This window comes from Agelaius tricolor, unplaced genomic scaffold (assembly GCF_023055355.1).
Source record: "Agelaius tricolor isolate 1412-34295 unplaced genomic scaffold, bAgeTri1.0.p SCAF_8, whole genome shotgun sequence".
NCBI lineage: Eukaryota > Metazoa > Chordata > Aves > Passeriformes > Icteridae > Agelaius > Agelaius tricolor.
In genome coordinates, this window is record NW_027269268.1 from 31,349,282 (window position 1) to 31,369,423 (window position 20,142).

The 20,142-nt window shown below is 39.6% G+C and overlaps 1 protein-coding gene across 35 annotated transcripts in view; it reads left to right on the plus strand.

The window, feature by feature from the left end:
• Positions 1–20,142, plus strand: part of TENM3 (teneurin transmembrane protein 3) — a 1,291,378-nt gene that overhangs the window by 1,252,069 nt on the left and 19,167 nt on the right. For all 35 annotated transcript variants that reach the window (XM_071432135.1, XM_071432137.1, XM_071432120.1 and 32 more), the window contains 3 exons: positions 1,729–1,961; positions 2,553–2,707; positions 3,544–4,418. In XM_071432135.1, the coding sequence (XP_071288236.1) occupies positions 1,729–1,961; positions 2,553–2,707; positions 3,544–4,418 (1,263 nt within the window). The remainder of the gene's footprint in view (positions 1–1,728; positions 1,962–2,552; positions 2,708–3,543; positions 4,419–20,142) is intronic.

Consider the following 20,142-nt stretch of genomic DNA (forward strand, 5'->3'; position numbering starts at 1 on the left):
GAGAGGTACTTTGATTTCAGTAGTGTAAGAAAGAACTTTATTTTAAATTACAATGAAATAAAATTTAATTGCACATTTCACATCTTGCAATGTGTTTGTATTTGAAGTGTTTGCAAAGTTTCTTAAAGACCAAAGTAATCATGTAAATGGGTATAATTTAATTTGCAGTCTATGGAGGTATAAATAATTCGTACACTACATAGTGATCATATTAAATGATCACTGCATAAATTAAGGTTTTGAAAATACCTTCCAACTATTTAGCACATTGGCAATAATAGATTTGTAACAGACAGAAATTTAAAGTAAGCCTGCATTTGATTGTTTTCAGACATGCTGTACAACACTCAGTGCAATAGCAGAGCTTTTAAAGAGGTGCTAATCACTGTGTATTTGATTTCATTAGTCTGTTTCACTTGGTTTCATTCATTCTGAACCAACATGTTAAAGTCTTAAAACCAAATAAAATCCTATTTATGCAACACATTTTTTTCTGTTTTGTAATTGGATGGCTATAAAAATCTGTCCCTGCTAAAAGACATAATTTGTTCACAAGTTGTTCCTGTTGGTCTCTGTTGCATTTTCCAAGTGGCAGTACATAAAAATGTGTTACATTAGCACAGTTACGTATTTACCAAACGTGAAGCGTAGCATTCTGTGAACAGATGTTTGGCTACCACCAGACTGGTAGATCTGTTTAAGCAGCACTTTTGCAAACATCAGAAGTGACTGTTCTGACACTCTGTTTCAATCCATGAGGGGAGCATCTGAAATTACCTCATGTATTTACATGACCTTATTTCTGCTCTTCATGCCATAAATTAGGTCAGGAATCCCAACTGCAGTGGGTTAAGTTTCTACATCATAATATATCAACACAAAAGGTAATCTCCAGGGCTGTTTTTTTCACCAGCAGGGAAGAAAAGACAGTAATTCTCAATTATGTGGCACCAGAGGAGAGGCAAAATGTACGGTTCTGGGAAAATGGTTAGCAATATATATTTTCACTGTAATAAAGACTGTGCTGGCATAGTTAGCGGTTTTCTGCCAATGTGTACAGTTATTTGAAATATGACTCTGACTTAAGAAGAATGGAAGAGCTCTGCTTGGTCTCTGGTGGAAGAGATGACGTTTCGTAATGTGTTAAATCATGCACATCGTGCATTTGAAAGCAGTGGATTAAACAAATACTTATGAATGATGTCTTATCTCTTTCCTGTGAACTCATCATTCAAACTCTGTCTTATCTGTTCATGAATTACATAAACCATGAACCCCAGCAGCCTTGTATAAATTATAATAAAACAGATAGGATAATACCAACAAAGTGTAAGTGAGGCCTGGGCTCCTGCTGCAAAATTTGGAACTAGATCAAGGTTCCCAGAACTCTCAGAAGGTTTTAAACTCCAGTATTTTGATTTGGCCTATTAGAGACGCATTTGCAGTCTCTAATGAGAGAGCCTGAACTGGCCTGAGAGCATTAAAGACAAAATGGACCATCTTTCTCTAGAGGATTAATCTAGATGGGGCTGTCTGTGACACAGATGAGAAATGTGGACCAAAACCTTTTTGGGGCTGTGACCTGTGCTACCTGTGCATGGAGCATCACCATTGACTTTGACTCTGTCTGCATAACTGCACACTCGTAGGAACTAAACTGTTTTCTCCTTAATCCACTGTTAGCTGCAATTAACTACAGCATATGCAATGTGTTATTCCATTTTGCAGCAACAACCCAGCTCACAGATACTACCTGGCAACTGACCCCGTGACAGGAGATTTGTACGTTTCCGACACAAACACACGCAGGATTTACCGGCCCAAGTCGCTCACGGGGGCAAAAGACCTGACCAAAAATGTTGAGGTCATAGGAGGAACAGGGGAGCAGTGCCTGCCCTTCGATGAGGCAAGGTGTGGTGATGGAGGCAAGGCGGTGGAGGCAACTCTCATGAGCCCTAAAGGTAAAAAGAGCTCTCCCTCTGTAACATTCAGAATAATACAGAAGTTTAGAGCTGGGGGCATGATTGTGTTTAATTACTGAATTCAATAGTTGGCTCAAAAAATTGGGGATTTGAGTAATTTTTTTACAAGTAGAAAGTCTATAGAGGAAGAGAGCTACAGGGGACTGATTTTTTTTAAATCAATTAGGGTTGATTTTTTAGGAAGTATTTGGCTTGAGTGGTTATTGAGCATTTTTAAACACTCAATAAGAGCATTTAGATTATGTGTTTGGCAGGCAGCAGTGAATATCTAAAATGAGCATTGCTTTTGGTTCCATTTATTCCATGTTTAAAGTTAACTTAAAAGCTAGACCCTTCCACACAAAAGCAATTGAACAGCAAATGCAATCAACAGTAGTAGATTTCATGCTGAATATTGGTTTGTCATGCAAAATACATTAACAAGCTGTATTACTACCTGCTCCCTGAGACCAGATTTTCTGCCTACAATTTCTACTAGACACATGCTACCTATACCCTTAGTTGTGGATAATATATTCACTGGTAGTACAACAACAAAAAAAAACCTAATTTTTATTTGCTTCACTGAAGGAATAGCAATAGACAAGAATGGGTTAATCTACTTTGTTGATGGGACCATGATCAGAAAAGTGGATCAGAATGGAATAATATCGACATTGCTTGGCTCCAATGACCTTACCTCAGCACGACCTCTAACCTGTGATACCAGCATGCACATCAGCCAGGTACTTTTCAGTTGCTGCTAATTTGGAAAGCTGAGCTGGTGATAGAAACTGAGATGCAGCTTTTGAGCCCCTTAAAATAAAAGTGGGTGGATATTTAACAGCAGGTTTGGGGGAGAAAGCAACCTGTTCCACGGGCATGAATTGCACAGTATTCTCTTAGCTATAAATGCTGCTGTATTCAATTTTTCTGCCCATAAACTTCAGTTTGGTTTAGAACAGCAAAACTATCAGCAGGAAACATTAAGCCTGGTAGTAAATACTGGGAGAATGGCATATCTGTTAGAACTATCTTGGCATGTTGATGTTTTCTGAATTGCTGACATCCTTAGCCTACTAGAGCGAATGAAAGGATTTACACAAACCCCCTGTATTTTTCTATTTTTATTAAAAACTTGTGTAGGTACGAAGGGACATGTCAGTAGTAGTATGTTCCAAAAATGGAGTACAGTGTTTCATAATCTGGACGGTAGTACGTTATTTTTGCTACTACAAGAATAAAGATCAAAACTGTTGGCAAGTATTTAGACATCAATATCTGTCTCTATAGTTCTGCATTTGTGATGCAGAAAAGTATTGCATTTATTGGAGGGGAAACTCAGCCTGTATTATAGTTTCAATGCAACTGGCTTTCTTTTTAATAAACTGGATGCCTGAATATTGTTCCCCTTGCCTTCCTGAAAACTTTAGTTTGCTGCATGTATTCATGCAAGTTCTTCAGTTATGATTGCTTACAGCAGATGGAAAATATCCTTACATCGGTGTCTAAAACTGAAGGTTAATTAATTCATTTTATCTGCACTGGTTAGCTGTTTAACAAAACACTTCTATTTGTTTAGGTTCGTCTGGAATGGCCTACAGATTTAGCTATCAACCCAATGGATAACTCCATTTATGTGTTGGATAACAACGTGGTTCTGCAGATCACGGAGAACCGCCAGGTGCGCATTGCCGCGGGGCGGCCGATGCACTGCCAGGTGCCCGGCGTGGAGTACGCGGTGGGCAAGCACGCCGTCCAGACCACGCTGGAGTCGGCCACCGCCATCGCCGTGTCCTACAGCGGCGTGCTCTACATCACAGAAACCGACGAGAAAAAGATAAACAGGATAAGGCAGGTCACAACTGACGGAGAGATCTCTTTAGTTGCTGGAATACCTTCGGAGTGTGATTGCAAAAATGATGTTAACTGTGACTGCTACCAAAATGGAGATGGCTATGCTAAAGATGCCAAACTCAACGCCCCTTCCTCCTTAGCTGTGTCTCCAGATGGCACCCTGTATATTGCTGACCTGGGAAACATTAGGATACGGGCTGTGTCAAAGAACAAACCCTTAATGAATTCAATGAACTTCTATGAAGTTGCTTCTCCAACTGACCAAGAGCTGTATATTTTTGATGTCAATGGTACCCACCAGTACACTGTGAGTTTAGTCACCGGGGACTACCTGTACAACTTCAGCTACAGCAATGACAATGATATTACTGCCGTGACGGACAGCAACGGGAATACCCTTCGGATCAGGCGGGATCCCAACCGAATGCCAGTAAGAGTGGTCTCTCCTGATAACCAAGTCATCTGGCTGACCATAGGCACCAATGGGTGTTTGAAAAGCATGACTGCACAAGGGCAGGAGCTGGTCTTATTTACCTACCATGGCAACAGTGGACTTCTGGCAACTAAAAGTGATGAGACTGGATGGACCACTTTTTTTGAGTAAGTACATAAAAAGAAGTCAGATGCCTTATAGTTTTATTGAGTTCTAAGGACCATTTGAAATGTTTCTGGGTGAAGTAACTGTAAAGTTGACCCTTGATAGCAAAAAGCACAGAAAGATACCTTTATTTTCCCATGCTGTCTTCCTCTGTCTTACTTGTCTGACTTCTTCTGAACATTGGGTCTGAATAATTTTGAATTCATTATTTTGAACTTCAGTTTTATATATTGAAATAATAGTGAGACAACATTTCACTCTTGTCAAGAAATTTGTAACTCAGACAACCATGGGTTTGTAGATTTGCATCAAAAACTAGATTTTCATCCCACTTGCTCATTAGATTGACATTCTTCTGCTGCAAATACTGACAAGAAATTTGTCTTTGCTGCTCCATTTTTTTTAAGCAAAAGCATCTCTGCATGTTCTTTTGCCCAAAAATAACGTCTGGGTGGGTTGTAAAAGGTTGTGTTTCACTGAGTGGAGGGTATGCAGAAAGGATCTCCTGGACAGCACAGCAGGCTTTAACACAGGTGAACCCATTTGGAGGAAGCTGAGAAAAGAAATGTGTGCCATGGGGGAACCGTCATTCCTGTAGGAATAAACTGAAAACACAGAAGCCACCAGCACCGTGTCATCTACAGGTGCTAGCACAACAGCAAGAGGTATTACTGGAATGGTAGGACTTGCAATTTTACCAGCCTCAGGAAAAATCTTTTCAGTGAATTGCTTTAGCCTGTGTTACACTCATTAAGTCATCAATGCCTGTTCATAACAGACAGATTAGCAAAGCATTTTACAGAATCTTCAATTCTATTGACTAAGGAAGATTGTGACAATTTATAGATAAACTAGTAGAACCAGAGAATTCACATACAAGCTTTATCAGTAACTTCATCTCCAAATGATCTGAACTGCCAACTGAATACACTAAGCAAACATAATAAAATTACAGCTTAAAAGAGAAACCATTATTTCAGAAAAGGTCAATGTAGAATTAACACAGATTTTTTTCAGTTGTCTCTGCCAGTTGGAAAAATATGTGTATTTTTAACTCACAGGAAAGACATGATGAGGTTGGGTAAGAAGGTATGTATGAAGGAGTGGAAGATGTAGTGTTAGTGTGATAAGTAAAACTATTAAGAGGCCTCTAGTTGAACTATTCAGGATTACAAAGGGCATCATGAAAATTCAGTAAGTCCCTCTTCTTTTTATTTGCCCCTCTTCTTTTCTCATATCTTTATGATGAAATGCAGTAGCAACTGCTGCCAAGGTCAGGGCTTAAAAAAAAGCTTGCAATTCAACACACATGATAAAGAAAATAAAGTGCCAGTGTCAGGCAGTGGCAGCAAAGCCAAACATCTGTGTTCTGAGATAACTTCATATTTCTGTCAGTGTACATTTGGCTGAGGCAGTGTGCAGGAGGACTCTGAGCACCTGTATCTACTCTCCAGCCTTTACAGATGCCCATCAGAGACACAAGAGCAGCAGGTGCTGCTTCACTGCATATTGTGTCCTGAAGTGGAGACAGGGCTAGGAATGCTGATCCCTGACAAAGACAGCAGGTGGGATGGTACTGCTGCCAGTTTTAAGGTATTCTTACAATAATCTGTAAATTGGCAGGGCTTTGGTAGCGGGCACCTTCCCAAAGCATTAGCACACATCTGTAACGTTTAATTGTGCTTTGGTGCATCCGCTGGGGATCTTTTTAGGTCCTGCCAAGAGGACACAGAAGCACAGCGAGGGTACACAGAGGAATGAGAAAGTGTTTGATTGGCAGGGCAAGTGTTCTCCTCCTCTTGAGTTAGCCCTGTCCTGTCTGCTGAGAGACCAAAGCACAGCATTAGGTGGGCTGGGAGCAGCCATCCATTTCCACAGAGAGTAAAGTCAGTGTTGAACTGTGACAGACACTGCCACTTGTTTCCCATAGGCAAGTTGGGCAAGACAGTCAGTTTGGGGGACAGTGAAGTCCTGTACAGAAATGAAGGCATCTGCTGGGTACAGCAGGCACTTTTAATCATGCTGACATTCACACTGGCTAATTGAGGACCTAGAGTTTTAATCAGGGCAGTAATTTCTCACCATGTTGGCTGTAGTTTCTGTGTAGCCTGCTGCGGTGTACTGCTGTAGCTGGTGGCTCCTGAATGTATCTTAATGGCGTCTGCCTGATCACAAAAAAACTGGATATTATATTCACTATTCAGTGGGTGATGGGTCTGTCATTTTCATGATGGGGAGAATTTAGGGTGCTGTGTGTCATGAAGTACACAGCTATTTCCTGACTCTGCAAATAGCCATCTTTCACACCTGATCTGCTTTCATGCAGACTTTCTGGTCTGAGTTAGGTTATGTCCAGCTGACTTACAGAGAGCCCAAAGGGCAGGCTATTCCCCTCAGTAACTATTAGGATTATTTGCAAGCTGCTGCTTATGCACTTCCTAAACAATTACCTCCAACCAATGTCTCGTTAGAATTCCCAAGCTGAAGTAATTCTAGAGAAAGCTAGGCAATTTCACTCACCCAAATTTGCAAGTGTATAAGGCTTTTGCAGAAGCAAAGATATTTATCACCTCCCTGTAGCCATGGTGAAGCAGTAATCTGTTTAATTGCAACAAGGAAGATTCAGATCAGACATTTGGAGGAACTTCATGGTGAAGATTTTGGAGCCCTGGAGCAGACAACAATGATAGTGACCCCTTGCCCTTCATAGACTGTCTTTAAAAACAGATCAGACATCTTTCAGGACCAATGCAGGAAGAACAGATCCTGCCCTGGGGTAGAGGTTGGACTGCATGACCTCTCAAGGTCCATTCCAGTAATGTTTTCTATGATGCTCTGTACAAGTTAAAACCAAAACTAAAAAATTGTACTGATTATGTAAAGCCACAGGGAATAAGGGGCAGGAGGAAGGCACTGTGTTACTTTTCTTGCCAAAACAGCATTCTTAAAAACATCCATCAGTCATCATAGCTGCTTGCTTCTTTTGAGCATAAAATCCCCATGCACCAAATCTATGTCTGTATATTTCCCTTTTGAAGGAAAAAATAATTGTGAACACAAGTCTTTAGCCATTTTTTATTATAAGCTCAAGTATAATTGTGACTTTTTGTTGCTCATGATTTGTAACATTAAATCTGACAATGATGGATTTGAGAGGTTTCTGCTACCATTGCCAAAAGAAATGGAGCCCGTGAATTATCACAGAAGAGCAACTCAGGAATAGCTTGGTTAACTATTCTCCTGTGCAAGTCTGGTTGTGTAAGTGGAGCATGGATCCAAATAACTTATTTCAGCTGGGTTCTCAGTGGTTTGAAAGCAGGTTTATGAAAATGATTCAGTCTTTCTTTTTTCCTTTTCAGAACAAAGGGGAAATATTTGCAAAAACATTTCATCCCAAAAATTGGCAGTCACTGCTCTGGCACATACTAAAGCATTTGGTCTTGTTTCTTTTCATGGCTTTTTTCCACAGTTTAAATCACACTAATATCAGATCCAGAAAAAAATTTGCTTTTTTATTTATTTTAGCCTGAACACAAATTAATCTATAGTTTATTTTTTTAGTCTCTTCTTTCCCTGAAGAAGGGAAGGACTGACACACAATAAATGGTTTTTTACATTCTTTTTTGTTTTTACAGTGAAATTGTAAGTACTAGCTTGAATTACTTAGGATATCGTATAATCTGATTTCTTTGTTTACAGACTTGGGGGATTTTTAATATCTTTATGGCAAAATGGACTTGTAAATTTCTATTTTGCTAAGGGTTTTAGTGTACTGATCAAAATTGACACCTTAAATTTCAGGAATGTGTACTTTTTTCAAAGCACTGTTGCTCAAATTCATAGTAACTGTTACCTGTTTTTAGAGGTCCAAAAACTTGCTGAATAAAAATGATGTTAACAGAGCATTTACAGAAATGATTGAAAATGCATGCATACTAAAAAACCAATGGAGCCATATCAAGCTAAAAGTTGCCCAGATTAGGTTTTATAATGAAATTATAGTATTAAACAAGGTATAAAAGTAATCAGCCTAATCAAATTCTCTTACAAAATTCCGAGATATCTGAGCTGGAAACTATTAGCTATAACTGCATATTATGTATGCATAATGTGAACATTTAAACAGATAAATCTTAAAAGTTAAACTAATTATCTGCATATTAGCATTTTGGAAGTGACACTTCCTAGCTAGCCTATATGGCATTATTTCTATGCAGCAGTTTCCATTGTGACTTTACATACAGAAAGCTAAGCCAGGTGCTTACAAAATGCGAAAAGAGCATTTTCTCTTGACCTAGGTTTTGAAATACTAGAAGCAAATGCCCAAAAAGCCGTGCAGATGCCCCTGTGCAGTGGCCCAGCCGTGCCGGCCTGTGGCTGCTCTGTGCTCCCTGGGTTGTGTGAGGAGCTGGCAGAGGCTGCTGTGGCAGGGAGGATCCCTCCAGGACAAGCAGCCAGGGCTGCAGTCTGTGCGCCATGGGAGCGCCGGCACCGTGCCCGTCTCGCACAGACACGGAGTCCTTCCCTTCAGCTGCTCTGGAGCAGATCCTGCTCCGCCCAGTGTTGGGCGCCTGGGATCTGTCCCTTTGTCCCGGCTGCTTCTGCAGGCTCCTCTGTAAAAATACAGGTGCTCCTTCCCCCTCAAGCTCTTCTGGAAGGTTCAGGTTGCTTGTGCTCTCCTTAGACATGAAGTAATCCCAGCAGCCACTGTTCCTTGTCTCTTTTCAGCTTTCTCATATTTTTCTTCCTCTTTTTTTAGAAGCAGTATCAGCAGGCAGAGATCTGTTCCAGACTAAGATGGCTCCTCCTCTCTGAAAATCCACAGCCTTTCTTCCATTATTCCATTTTGCTCTCCAGACCTCCTACTAGGTTTCCTTACTTTCTTACCGTGTATCTTGCTCCTTTCCACATCTCCCATTATTTCCCTAAGGTGTGTTTGACTTTCCTATTTTTCCTTTCCCAGCAGTGAATTTCTTTGCAGTCTCCTGTTGTATCTCTTGGCAGTCCATCCAATGTCTCCCCTGACACTTCATGCCCTGAGCTCATTTGTCTTCTCCTTCTCCTCCTCTCCCTCCCACTCAATCCTTGTCTTCAAGGCAACAGGAAGCAAAAAGAGTGACATTAGCAAGCAGAGTTCTTACAAGTTTACTTTGCTCCCACAGTTAAATTAACGAGCTTTCCAGCTATTTTGGAAAGGTGGTGAAATCATGCAGAATGTGAAATCCTTACAGTAATTTATGGACTCTAGAGAATTGCAAGCAAAAATCTCTTTTCACTGTATGCTGCAGAGTTTGCATATTATGCTTTTATTAGCAATGCATTCAGTGCTGTGGTTTCCCTAAAACTCTGTGATAGAGAGTCAGATATTGCCTCTGGCTTGGACTTGTTTAGTTTCCCCAAGTACCAGGCACATCATCTGTAACTGTCAACAGTTGGCAACAGAGAATAGAGTGTTTTGCAGTTTTTCTTTTGCTTCATCTTAATGCATTGCCTGTGGAGTCTGACTTGGAAATAGTGACATTTGGCTATGGAAAAGTCTATGGAACTTATGCTGAAATGCAAGTATTTGATTTGATCAGATTAAAATTATACCCTAATAGTAGTGTCAGCTCACTTGCACTTTTACTGTATATTAAGAGGTTCAAAATTCAGTTTTCATAATTACTATTTCTGTACCATTTCAGGTAACATTTGTGGGGGGTTATTTTCTTGTAATATTTGTGTTTCTATTTGTGTTCATTTTTCTGTCCTATTTATACTTCAGTACTATGAGTATCTAAAAATGCCTATGGTTCTTGTTCCTTGCAGTTTTGGGGCTTTCATTCTAATTTGATTCTGCTTTCTTAGAAATACCAGAACTTCGTACAAAATTCTAATCTGGATTTTTTTTTAATCACTACTAAACAACACTATCTGAATGTCCTTGGTATCATAGTGCTTTTTAGGTATTTTTATCATTTTACTATCAACAACCTTTGGTACCTTCTGCTTTTACTGCTGCTGCTTCTTGCTTCATCAGTGTAAAATATAGTGGCTATAAAATAATTAGCCATATTCATTCAAGCACTTTTGTTTAGCCAGTTATCATGTTCTTGCATTGACTTCTGTGAAGTCACATGAGCCCTTGATTGCAAACTGTGACATACAAATGCAGTGTCTTTAATCTTCCCATACTATATGTACTCAAGCAACAAAAAACATATTCTCTTCATTCTTAATTGTTTTCAAACTGTCTTTTTTGGGAATATTTTTGAGATGGCCAGTCCTTGCATAAGTGCCTCTGTATCCACATTGCCTGGCATAATGCAGCATGCAATACAGATATTTCTCTCTTACAGCATATTTGCTTCTCCTCCTCTCAATAAGACACAAATTTAAGATCTAGTAGCCATAACCCTCTCTCAACATCTTCACGTAGGCCCATGGAGGCAAGGCTGGCCAGAAGGCAATTAAAACTCTTCCTCTCTATTCAAACAAACTAAGTATGCCCCCTACCCAAAGAGAACTTGTAGGGAAAAATATCAACCTGACATATTTCATTTGGGTTGGTTTTTTTTAACTTTACACTGAATACATCAGCACTACACAAGTATGTAACTGTTTCATGCAACATGCAATTTCTGAGAGGAATGCAGTGATGGCTGTGCTTGCTGACAGGACTTACCATGTTTCTTCTTAAGATAAATCATTCAATACATTTTTTTAATTTCTATATTCAACTTTAAAGAATAGAGGTTATGTCTCACAGTTTTCTAAATCAGAATTGTAACTCAGCTTTATAGTAGCTGTCATAATACAGCATTATATTATTTAGTCTTATAAGACTTGTGCTAATATGGGAGACAAACTTGCTGTTTCAAACTCATCCTGCTTAATAAAAAACAGCCATGTTAAAAATAATCCATTAATATATAACATTACATATGGATGTGGCATTCTTTAGAGAACTGCAGTTTGTCCCCAGATTGCCCTGATAGCAGTTGTATGTCTCATCTAATAGACCTTTACCCATTTCTTCATTCTTGAATGTTACTGTTTCTTCTTCTTCTTAGAACTAGGCTCCTTAATAAAAGCAGACCTGAGAAGCCATTGAATAGATAATAATATCAACATCAGAATGCTGAAGACACATAGCAATATTATTACATGTTACATGTATGAAAAAGAAGGAATTGCTTCGATTTCTGTCAAGAAAGTCAGCATGTGATGTCTCTGGTTTAAGAGAGCACTTAGAAGTAAGGATAGTGCCGCAAAATAAGCAGTTTTGTTTGTATTAATGAAATAAATGTCCTGCACTGTCAATCCAGTCAGCTCTGTCCAGGCTTCTGAAAGTATCTGTCTCCCTTCTGGTTTATGAAGGACTCCACAATACCATTTGTTTAGTTATTGACAAGTTAATAATCTTGTTCCATGGTAGTTTTCTTTGTCAAACAGAAGTGAGAGAGGCTACAGTTAAGCCAACTCACCCTCCTTGACACTCACTTGGCAGGGAACCTGGTGTGGTGAGGGTGCAAGGACAGCTCAGGATCACATGTGAGAAGGCTAATCTCTGTTTTCAGTCATGCTGTATTCAAACATATCCTCAAGCCCCATCAAGGGATTTGGTCTTCCTTGCTGTCCCAGTGAGGCCAGACTGATCAGCTCTCTAAAAAGTCTACAAGGGACGTGCATATTAAAGTCTTACCTTTAGGGGCCCCCCCAAGAAGGGAAAGTCTGTCACTTCTGAAGCCTGCATTAATTGGGTGTGACTTGTACTCTGAAGGAATAAGGTTGTTACTCTAAATTAACCACAGAATCTGAATCTAACAATTATTGTTTACTATCTTAGTAAAAGATAGAAAACTGCCCTAAAATAAAAGAAAATACACCCAGATAATTTTATTTTTCTGTTACTAAATTTTCTTTTCAAACATAATGTAATTTAATAAGTTGATTTGCCCACTTTTTGTGACCCTGTAAAAACAGCCTTGTGGAGTTTTTAACCTTTCAAAATAAAAATAAAATTAAATTAAATCCCCACCCTACCACCAAATAATAATTACAGGGGAAAAAGCAACATTACAGCTTATTCTGTGAACAAAATGTCTGGCCAAACAGACCAGCCTTATGTCCTTTTTTCACTAAAGGCCTGCACACTCAGCTCCGACAGTGTAAGCAGACCTTACAGCAAGGAACAATATGTGACACAAAGTATATATACACCAACATTTCTCTTAGTTGAAAGGCCATACTCTGGTATTTATATCCACAAGGCACACCGTTTATTTGTGCAGTAATAGATGAGCTAAAAAGGCGGGGGAGGTGACACACAGACAAGGCAGCAGCCCTGAGGTTAGGGAAGCTGCCCGCTGGCACACCCTAGCAAACCCAGAATCCTTCCTCTGTGCATCCCACAGGGCTCAGGGGCAGTGAGTTCCCATTACAGGGAAGTTGAAAAGTGAGAGATGAGGGTTAAGGTCTTGTAGATAACAGCCTAGCTACTGTATTTAGTCTCATCTTCATAAGAACGAGCCCCTTGAATTGCTCCTGAATTGGCTGCACTCAGTTCAAAAGAGTGTGAGCTGCTGAGGCACACCCCTAGCCCGGGGAAGCTGCTTCATCCCTAGCAATGCCTCTCATGTAAGCCACAGTGCCTACATCCATCCCTGACAATGCCTCTCATGTTAGCCCCACTGCCTAACACCCCACTGCTCTCAGTGCACCCCTTCCTCAGGCACATACCCTGGAGCTATTCTTCCTGCTCTTCAGTGGCTTCATTAACACTGCTCATTTGTGTGTTTGTGTGCATGTAGGGTGCATGTCAGATATGAGTTGTGAGAGACTCGGTTTTGTGGCTCCTTAGGAGAATATACATGGCAGGTGTTTGCTGCAGCATGGAGGACTGCAGTACCATACAACAGAGAGTGAGAAGTTTGGCAGTATTCTGGCAAAAAGTAAAGTATCCCCAGCATGGTAAATTTGTGTATTGCTTCTTTCTCCACAAAGCACTGCTCCCCCAAAATACCTGGTTCCAAATACCTGGAAGTCATTTTGGATTGGGCTGTGAAAGTGGTCAATCTTACACGGCACAAGCACTGAACTGAAGCTTGTTTGTCTGGTCGTGCATTGAAGTGGAAAATGAGCATCAAAACCTTCTCTGTATGAAAGTGAATGAGCTATCATGGGAAAAGGTGTTGATTCATTCCTTTGAGCTCCCTTTCCAACAGACACATTTCCTGCAGTGATTCTCGTTTAGAGTGTGCCTGTTGTTTTGCAGATGAGTTATGGCTGTCAGGAAAGGCCTATTTAAGTGAATTGTTCACGTCTGGTGTGCTGAATGCTGGTTTACAAAAAAGACTGAAAACTGTCCTTTTAACATTATGACAAAATAGACACAACAAATAAAAAGCCTCAAGAGCTGCAGTTATAACAGGAGAAGGTGAAAAAAGAAATTGCCAATCACTTTCCAGCTGAGGAAATCTCTTCATTAAACCCAGACTAAAAAATTCGTCCTGACCACGTTGCTAAGATAAAAGACCATTACCTGAATTATTTAACCAGCTGTGCAAACAGTTTTATAAGACTTCCCCAGATGAAAACAGAGTGAAGACCCTTTCCCTATGGAAAAGCCATCAGATGAAGGCACAGGAAAAGCTTGAGTTGTCTGACAGTTGGTTGGACAGGGGGACAGATAAATGGACAGATAAATATAGCTGATACTAATACTTTTAATGACCTTCTAATCTTTTTGGTTTTGTGAGTTTGCATTTTTTGCCCAAATTCCTTTAAAAAACAAGTAGGCATATAAATTTCTGTCCAGAATTGGGAATCTGGCTGTAGTTTAATTTAACTTTTTCCTAGAATCATTCCTGGACCTATTTTCTGTAATTCCTGTTTATCCACTTTTTTTTCAGAGCTAGGCACAACAGAAGGGAAAAGGAAAATAAAAAGGACAGGTGAAAGGAAAAAGGAGAGGGAGAGGGGAAAGGAATAAAGCAGGAAAGAAAGGGGGAAAAAAAGGAAATTGTTTTTAAATATATTTAGAATTCTGTAAAACTGGAAAGAATGTTGATTTTTTTCATAAAATCATAGAATATTCTGAGTTGGAAAGGATTCAGAAGAATCATCAATGTCTAGCTCCCAGCCCTGGCCCTCCACAGAACAGCCCCTAGAGTCACACCATGTGTCTGAGAGTGTTGTGCAAACAGTTCCTTAATTCTGTCAGGCTTGGTGCTGTGACCACTTCCCTGAGGAGCCTGTTCCAGTGTCTGACCATCATCTAGATGAAGAACCTTTTCCAATATAAACCATATCCAACATAAAGCTCCTCTGACACAGCTTCATGCCATTCCCTTGGGTCCCATCATGGTCACCACGGAGAAGAGATTGGTCCCTGACCCTGCACTTTCCCTCACAAAGATGTTGAGGCCCACATCTCCCTTCAGTCTCCTCTTCTTCAGGATGAACAGACCAAGTGACCTCAGCTGCTTCTCATGCAGCTTCCCCTCAAGGTCCTTCTCCATCTTCCTTGCCCTCCCTTGGATGCTCTCTGACAGCTTTATGTGCTTTATGTCATTCTTACATTGTGGCACCCAAACTGCCCCCAGCACTCGAGGTGAGGCTGCCCCAGTGCAGAGCAGAGCAGGACAATCCCCTCCCTGGCCTGGCTGGCCATGCTGTGCCTGGTGCACCCCAGGACACGGCTGACCGTCCTGGCTGCATTTTTTCTCATGCTTAATAATATTCCAGATAAGAAAAAAAGAAAAATGCTATCACTTCTTCGATAATAATAAAATAAAATATTAAAAATCCACTTGTCATAATTTACAGGCTACTAATATATATCAAATTGTCATTTGCTTTCTTCTTGTTAAGCAAAACAAAATATTAGGAAGACATACCACCATATTCTTTATTGTTTGGGGTTTTTGGGGTTTTTTTTAATTGTTATATCTCCAAAGGAAGTCATAGTTTAATATTTCAGGTTTCCCAATATAATTGTAGTGTGAATTCACAAGCAAGATGCTAAACATTTTAAGATACAAATACAAATGTATTTTGTGGAAATAAAGGAATATGTGCAGGTTATATATGAGTAGTTATGGATCCATTGAAGTGTCTCTTTCAATCAGACTAAATAAAAAATGAAAAAAAAAAAGGAGAAATCATTTTTGTCTGTACATCTTCAGATTCTTCAGATTATTTTCACCTTTTTCATTCTTAGGCTCATTCAGTCTCTCTTCAGACATATCAAAAGCAAAAATGCATGTCAAAATGAGGAAAGCAATGTACAAATTGAGTAAAGGAAAAAAATGCAAAATTCGTTAATTCAAGTTGAAAGTTTTTTTCTTTCTTTCTACAACCCACATAATGGTTAAAGGTGGCCAAAACTAGAGCTTCCAGTGACTTACCATGCCCAATTTTAAACCAGTAGGGGACAGGAAAGCTCCCTACAGGTGAAGAAACGCTAATGAAAGTGATGATATATTAACTGTGGGCTTCTTTCCTTTTGGTTGGCACAATAACCATTTTGGGTACTGGTTGAGAGAAAGTGCTACTAGAGTCGCTTTTCTTTACCATCATTTTCCAACTTTGAATTTGCTTTCATTTGGGAGGGGCTACACCTGCAGTGTGCTATGGAGGCTGAATACAAGTGAAAGAATGTATTTGGAAACCAAAATTCTGTCATGTTAAAGACAACACTCTTCTGTGTAAATGTAGCTTAAATGGCCTCAACAAGCCAAGGGAGACATTTCATTGCCAGGTTAGGACAGATTTTTCAGCATGTTGTCAACATGGTATGCGCCTAAAAAAACAACACATTGCACTCCTGAATGTCAACCTTGAACCTTCTCTTCTCACCTGCCAAGAAGCAGCACTCAGGTATAAAAGGCTTCCCATTAATAGTTTGAAATAAGTAGGGTAATGTTCCATAAATTTTTTAGCCACTCTTGGTAATCTGAGATGCAGAAAAAAAACCTAATGTGAGTTGAGTGAAAGTATAACAGTACTTTTCTACTGTCAAAATTATGCATGTCTATATTATGAAATGTATTCATGCTTCATTTCTCTATTACAGTATCCCAACTAATAGTATAATCTGTAACCAGTCTTAAATACTTAATATGCATTTGGACTGCATGTCTTGTTATCTGAAATGTGCTGGAACTGGTGTGCCTTGCTCTTCAACCTGACATGTTTACAACAGAAAAAAAAAAAAACCACAGAATTTATTTTGTTGAGGGATTGTGCTGCAGAAGTCTGGAGAAAAACAGTATCAGTCATAAATTAGCAATTGGCTTTAGGTGCAGCCTTTACTATACACTTTATTTCTACAGCTCCCTATTCTACATTGAAATAACTTCTGATATAAAACATTAATAAAGCTCTGCATGTTGAGGTTGAGCTAAATGTGCTACAGACTAAGATAAAATACACTTGAGAAACAAGTCAAAAATAAAGTAAGTAGGACATTTCCATCTGTGGCAAGGCTTACCAGGAAGTTATTACTGCGAAGTAAAGTGTCCTACATAGCCTAGAACAGAAAATGGTCTGGGAAGGCATGTAATTAAAACTGAAGGAGATGAGCAATGGAAGAGAGACTTCCAGCAGGTGAAGAGCAAAAGGTCGAGAATCTGGGAAGCTGATAATCATTATCTCTGAGAAATTCTCACTGCTGAAGTGGAAAACTATCTGGCAGTGGCAGCTCATCCTAAGGAAGAAAAAGGATTTGATCTAAGGGGAACTTCAGTTAGCGGTGGTGGCAGCTGCCCCCACTGCTGCCTTCAGAGTTATTGACCAAATATGAAGATTGTTGCCTTAATGCCAACAGAAGTGAGCTGAGCAGATTAATGCCCACAAGGTCACATCCAAGGAGCAAGTTTCTGGTTTAGATTCTTGAAAAGTTTATGTGAGACTCACTCTTCAGGAATTGAAGAGGTTGGTGGAATGGCTTTGCTGTGGAGCCTGGCAAAGGAGAAAGATCAGAGGGCTCCATGGTAACACATGTGCCTGAGCTTGTGTTTGGATGAAAAGATCAAAGAGGCTGTGAAATACCAAATATAGGCACTCACCCTCTAGACTTCAGATCTCATTCCTTCTAGGGCAATTTCAATATTAGAACACTAGGCAGATAAAAAGAAATCGCTCAGTCTAAAACTGACAATCTTGGATGAATAAATTCACCTTGGCAGCAGAATGCAAGGATATTTGAATGTAATAAGAAAAATGGCCTCAGAATGCCCAAAGGTATGAGTGATGTTGCTATGCTGTGCATTGATAAGGCTTTGATTGTGGGCAAGAAGATAGCAAGTATAAAGTAAGTTTAGTATTCGATGTACGGTGAACAAAATGAAGGACACACATAGCAATCTGTCACCAAATGGAATATGTAATGAATTGTAGAACGGCCTATTTCCCCTTTTTCTTTTTTTCCTGGCTATAAAAGTGTGAGAAATCCTATTCTTACCTTTCACATCTCAGTCACATTTTCTTCTTGCACTAGGATGCCTGAACCGAGCAATCACGGCTTTTAAGATTCTTTCAGGTTTTAAGTCATGTTTTTAAGAACATTAATGTGTAACATGATTTCTTCCTGGTCTTTGAACTCTCCCCCACTGTAATATTAACTGCTTATCTCAAGCTCATGATGTGCCTTGCCATATTTGCGGAAGACGAGACCAGTTCAAGAACTATAGGCACAGTCAAAAAATAATAATGTGGAAGCAAGAATGCATAAAAGAAGGATAGCACAGTTCAGTGCTGCATACTGCACTAAAGCCACACACTGTGCTGAATACTACTGATGTGTAGCATTTTCCAGCTCAGGTGGTATACTGAGAAATATGGTAATTAGTTTCTCACAGATACTGTGATTAAAAGGGCAAAAAGTTCTTACAGGGAAATCTCACCATCTGTGGCTTTAGTAAGCATTGTATGAAATAAAGACCAGTACCAGACTACTGTAATCAAAGGATAGAAGTAATTCCCAACCAAGTAATTTGGTACCATTTTCAAACATAAAGCAGAAAATAGAAAAGGACACTAATTGGACAATATATGCTCCCCAGGGAGTTGGAAAGGGAAGTTGTGCATGAAAATAAGTTCTTGGAACTGAGGCATGAGACTGAAGGTCATGAATAGGCTAGCAGTCATGTTCATGCCCAAGGAACTTAAGTATGTTTGTTTTGGTCTCCTGCATAAATGGAATATCTCAGCTTGCCAAGTCCAGTATGTGAAAAAGAACCACAATTAGGGACAGAAACACACTGGAAGAAACCTCATTATCTTGAAATGTACTTAACTTCAAAAAATAAGTTTTCTCACTTGACTTCCCTGGCTTGCAGTATGGTTTCTGATTTTTAAATATTCTTTTCTCTTGCCTGTTGCTAAGTGAACGTCTTACATAAACAAAGGAAATCAACTGTGCTAAAAGGATGGAAATGACTGAATGCAAAAAGCTGTCAAATCTACAGAGTAAGCAAACTGGAAGAAAGCATTTCTTAACTTAATCCTTTCAGTTACAGCAATGCTGTGCAGTACTCATGCTGTTCAGAGAAAGTTAGTGTTGTGGGTTACAGCTGTTAGGATTAATTCTCTCATTTTAAGAAAAAGAGTTTCTGTGGCCTCAGTGATATGGTTGGGGCTTTTGGGGGGCTTTTTTTGGTTTTGCTTTTCTTTTCCAGTAGGAGCAATTTTGATGATAAATATCAGCATGAAATGTCTAGCACACTGTGAGGACCTGCAGGGTCATGTTCTAGTTACTTTAAGAGACTAAGGCGTTGTGCAGCTTCCCACTACATGGTCACAGGACAGGGATGGAAAACTGAGAGCAAACAGGTCATAAGTGGGCATGAAATCCTCCTTCGGATGCTTTTTTCTCTCTGTTGCAGCTATGGGCAGGCTATACTTCAAAACAAGGAGCTTCAGCTGAACACCTAGGCTGACAAATCAGGACTCTAGCACTGGAAGAGCTAATCTTAAAGACAAGCTTTATGACCAGAAGCTCACACAGTGCTTTACCTCTCCTTATACTGTGACCAAAATGCATGTTTGGATTTGGATTTGTAAGCATGGTCTCTGGTCATGTACCAAGATGTACTTCAATTACAGAAATTCTATCTACCTATTCATGTTAAATGGAGATATAGCTGTTGGTTTAAATAAATGTCAGTAGACACAGAAAAAAATATCTCATCGTTTGTGTCACAATTCTCAAACAGTTCACAAACAGTTCACAGGTAGAGATGTTAGCTGTTCTGGTTTCCAGCTACAAGCAGCTTAAGTAGATTAAATATTACCCCAGACTCTGCTCATACTAATACAAGGGACATTAAGCTCTCAGGAGTACAGGTGTTCTGCATACTCATTGAATAGGAAAGGCCCAAGAGACACTTTTATTAAGATACCCTTATTTCAAAAATTTTGAGGATTCCTGCAGTAGCAGCAAAATCTACTCCAGTTAGAGGGAGTAAGTACAGAATGCTGCAGAATTTAGTACCAATAAATATGCTTCCTTTGAAATGGCGAATTAGATGTGCAGCAGGATCTGGTCACGCTTCAAAGAATAATACGCAGAGCTGAAGATCCATCTGTTTGCTCTTGCTATCACCATTGAGACTCCTGTATGTTAAGCAGTCTTTTGAGTACTTCAAAGCATGTTTGAAGTCTTTGCTATGCCTATCCCAAGCACACAAAAAAAAAGCAAAAGTGCCTTAACAATAGTAGCTGGTAGCTGGTGTTTTTCTT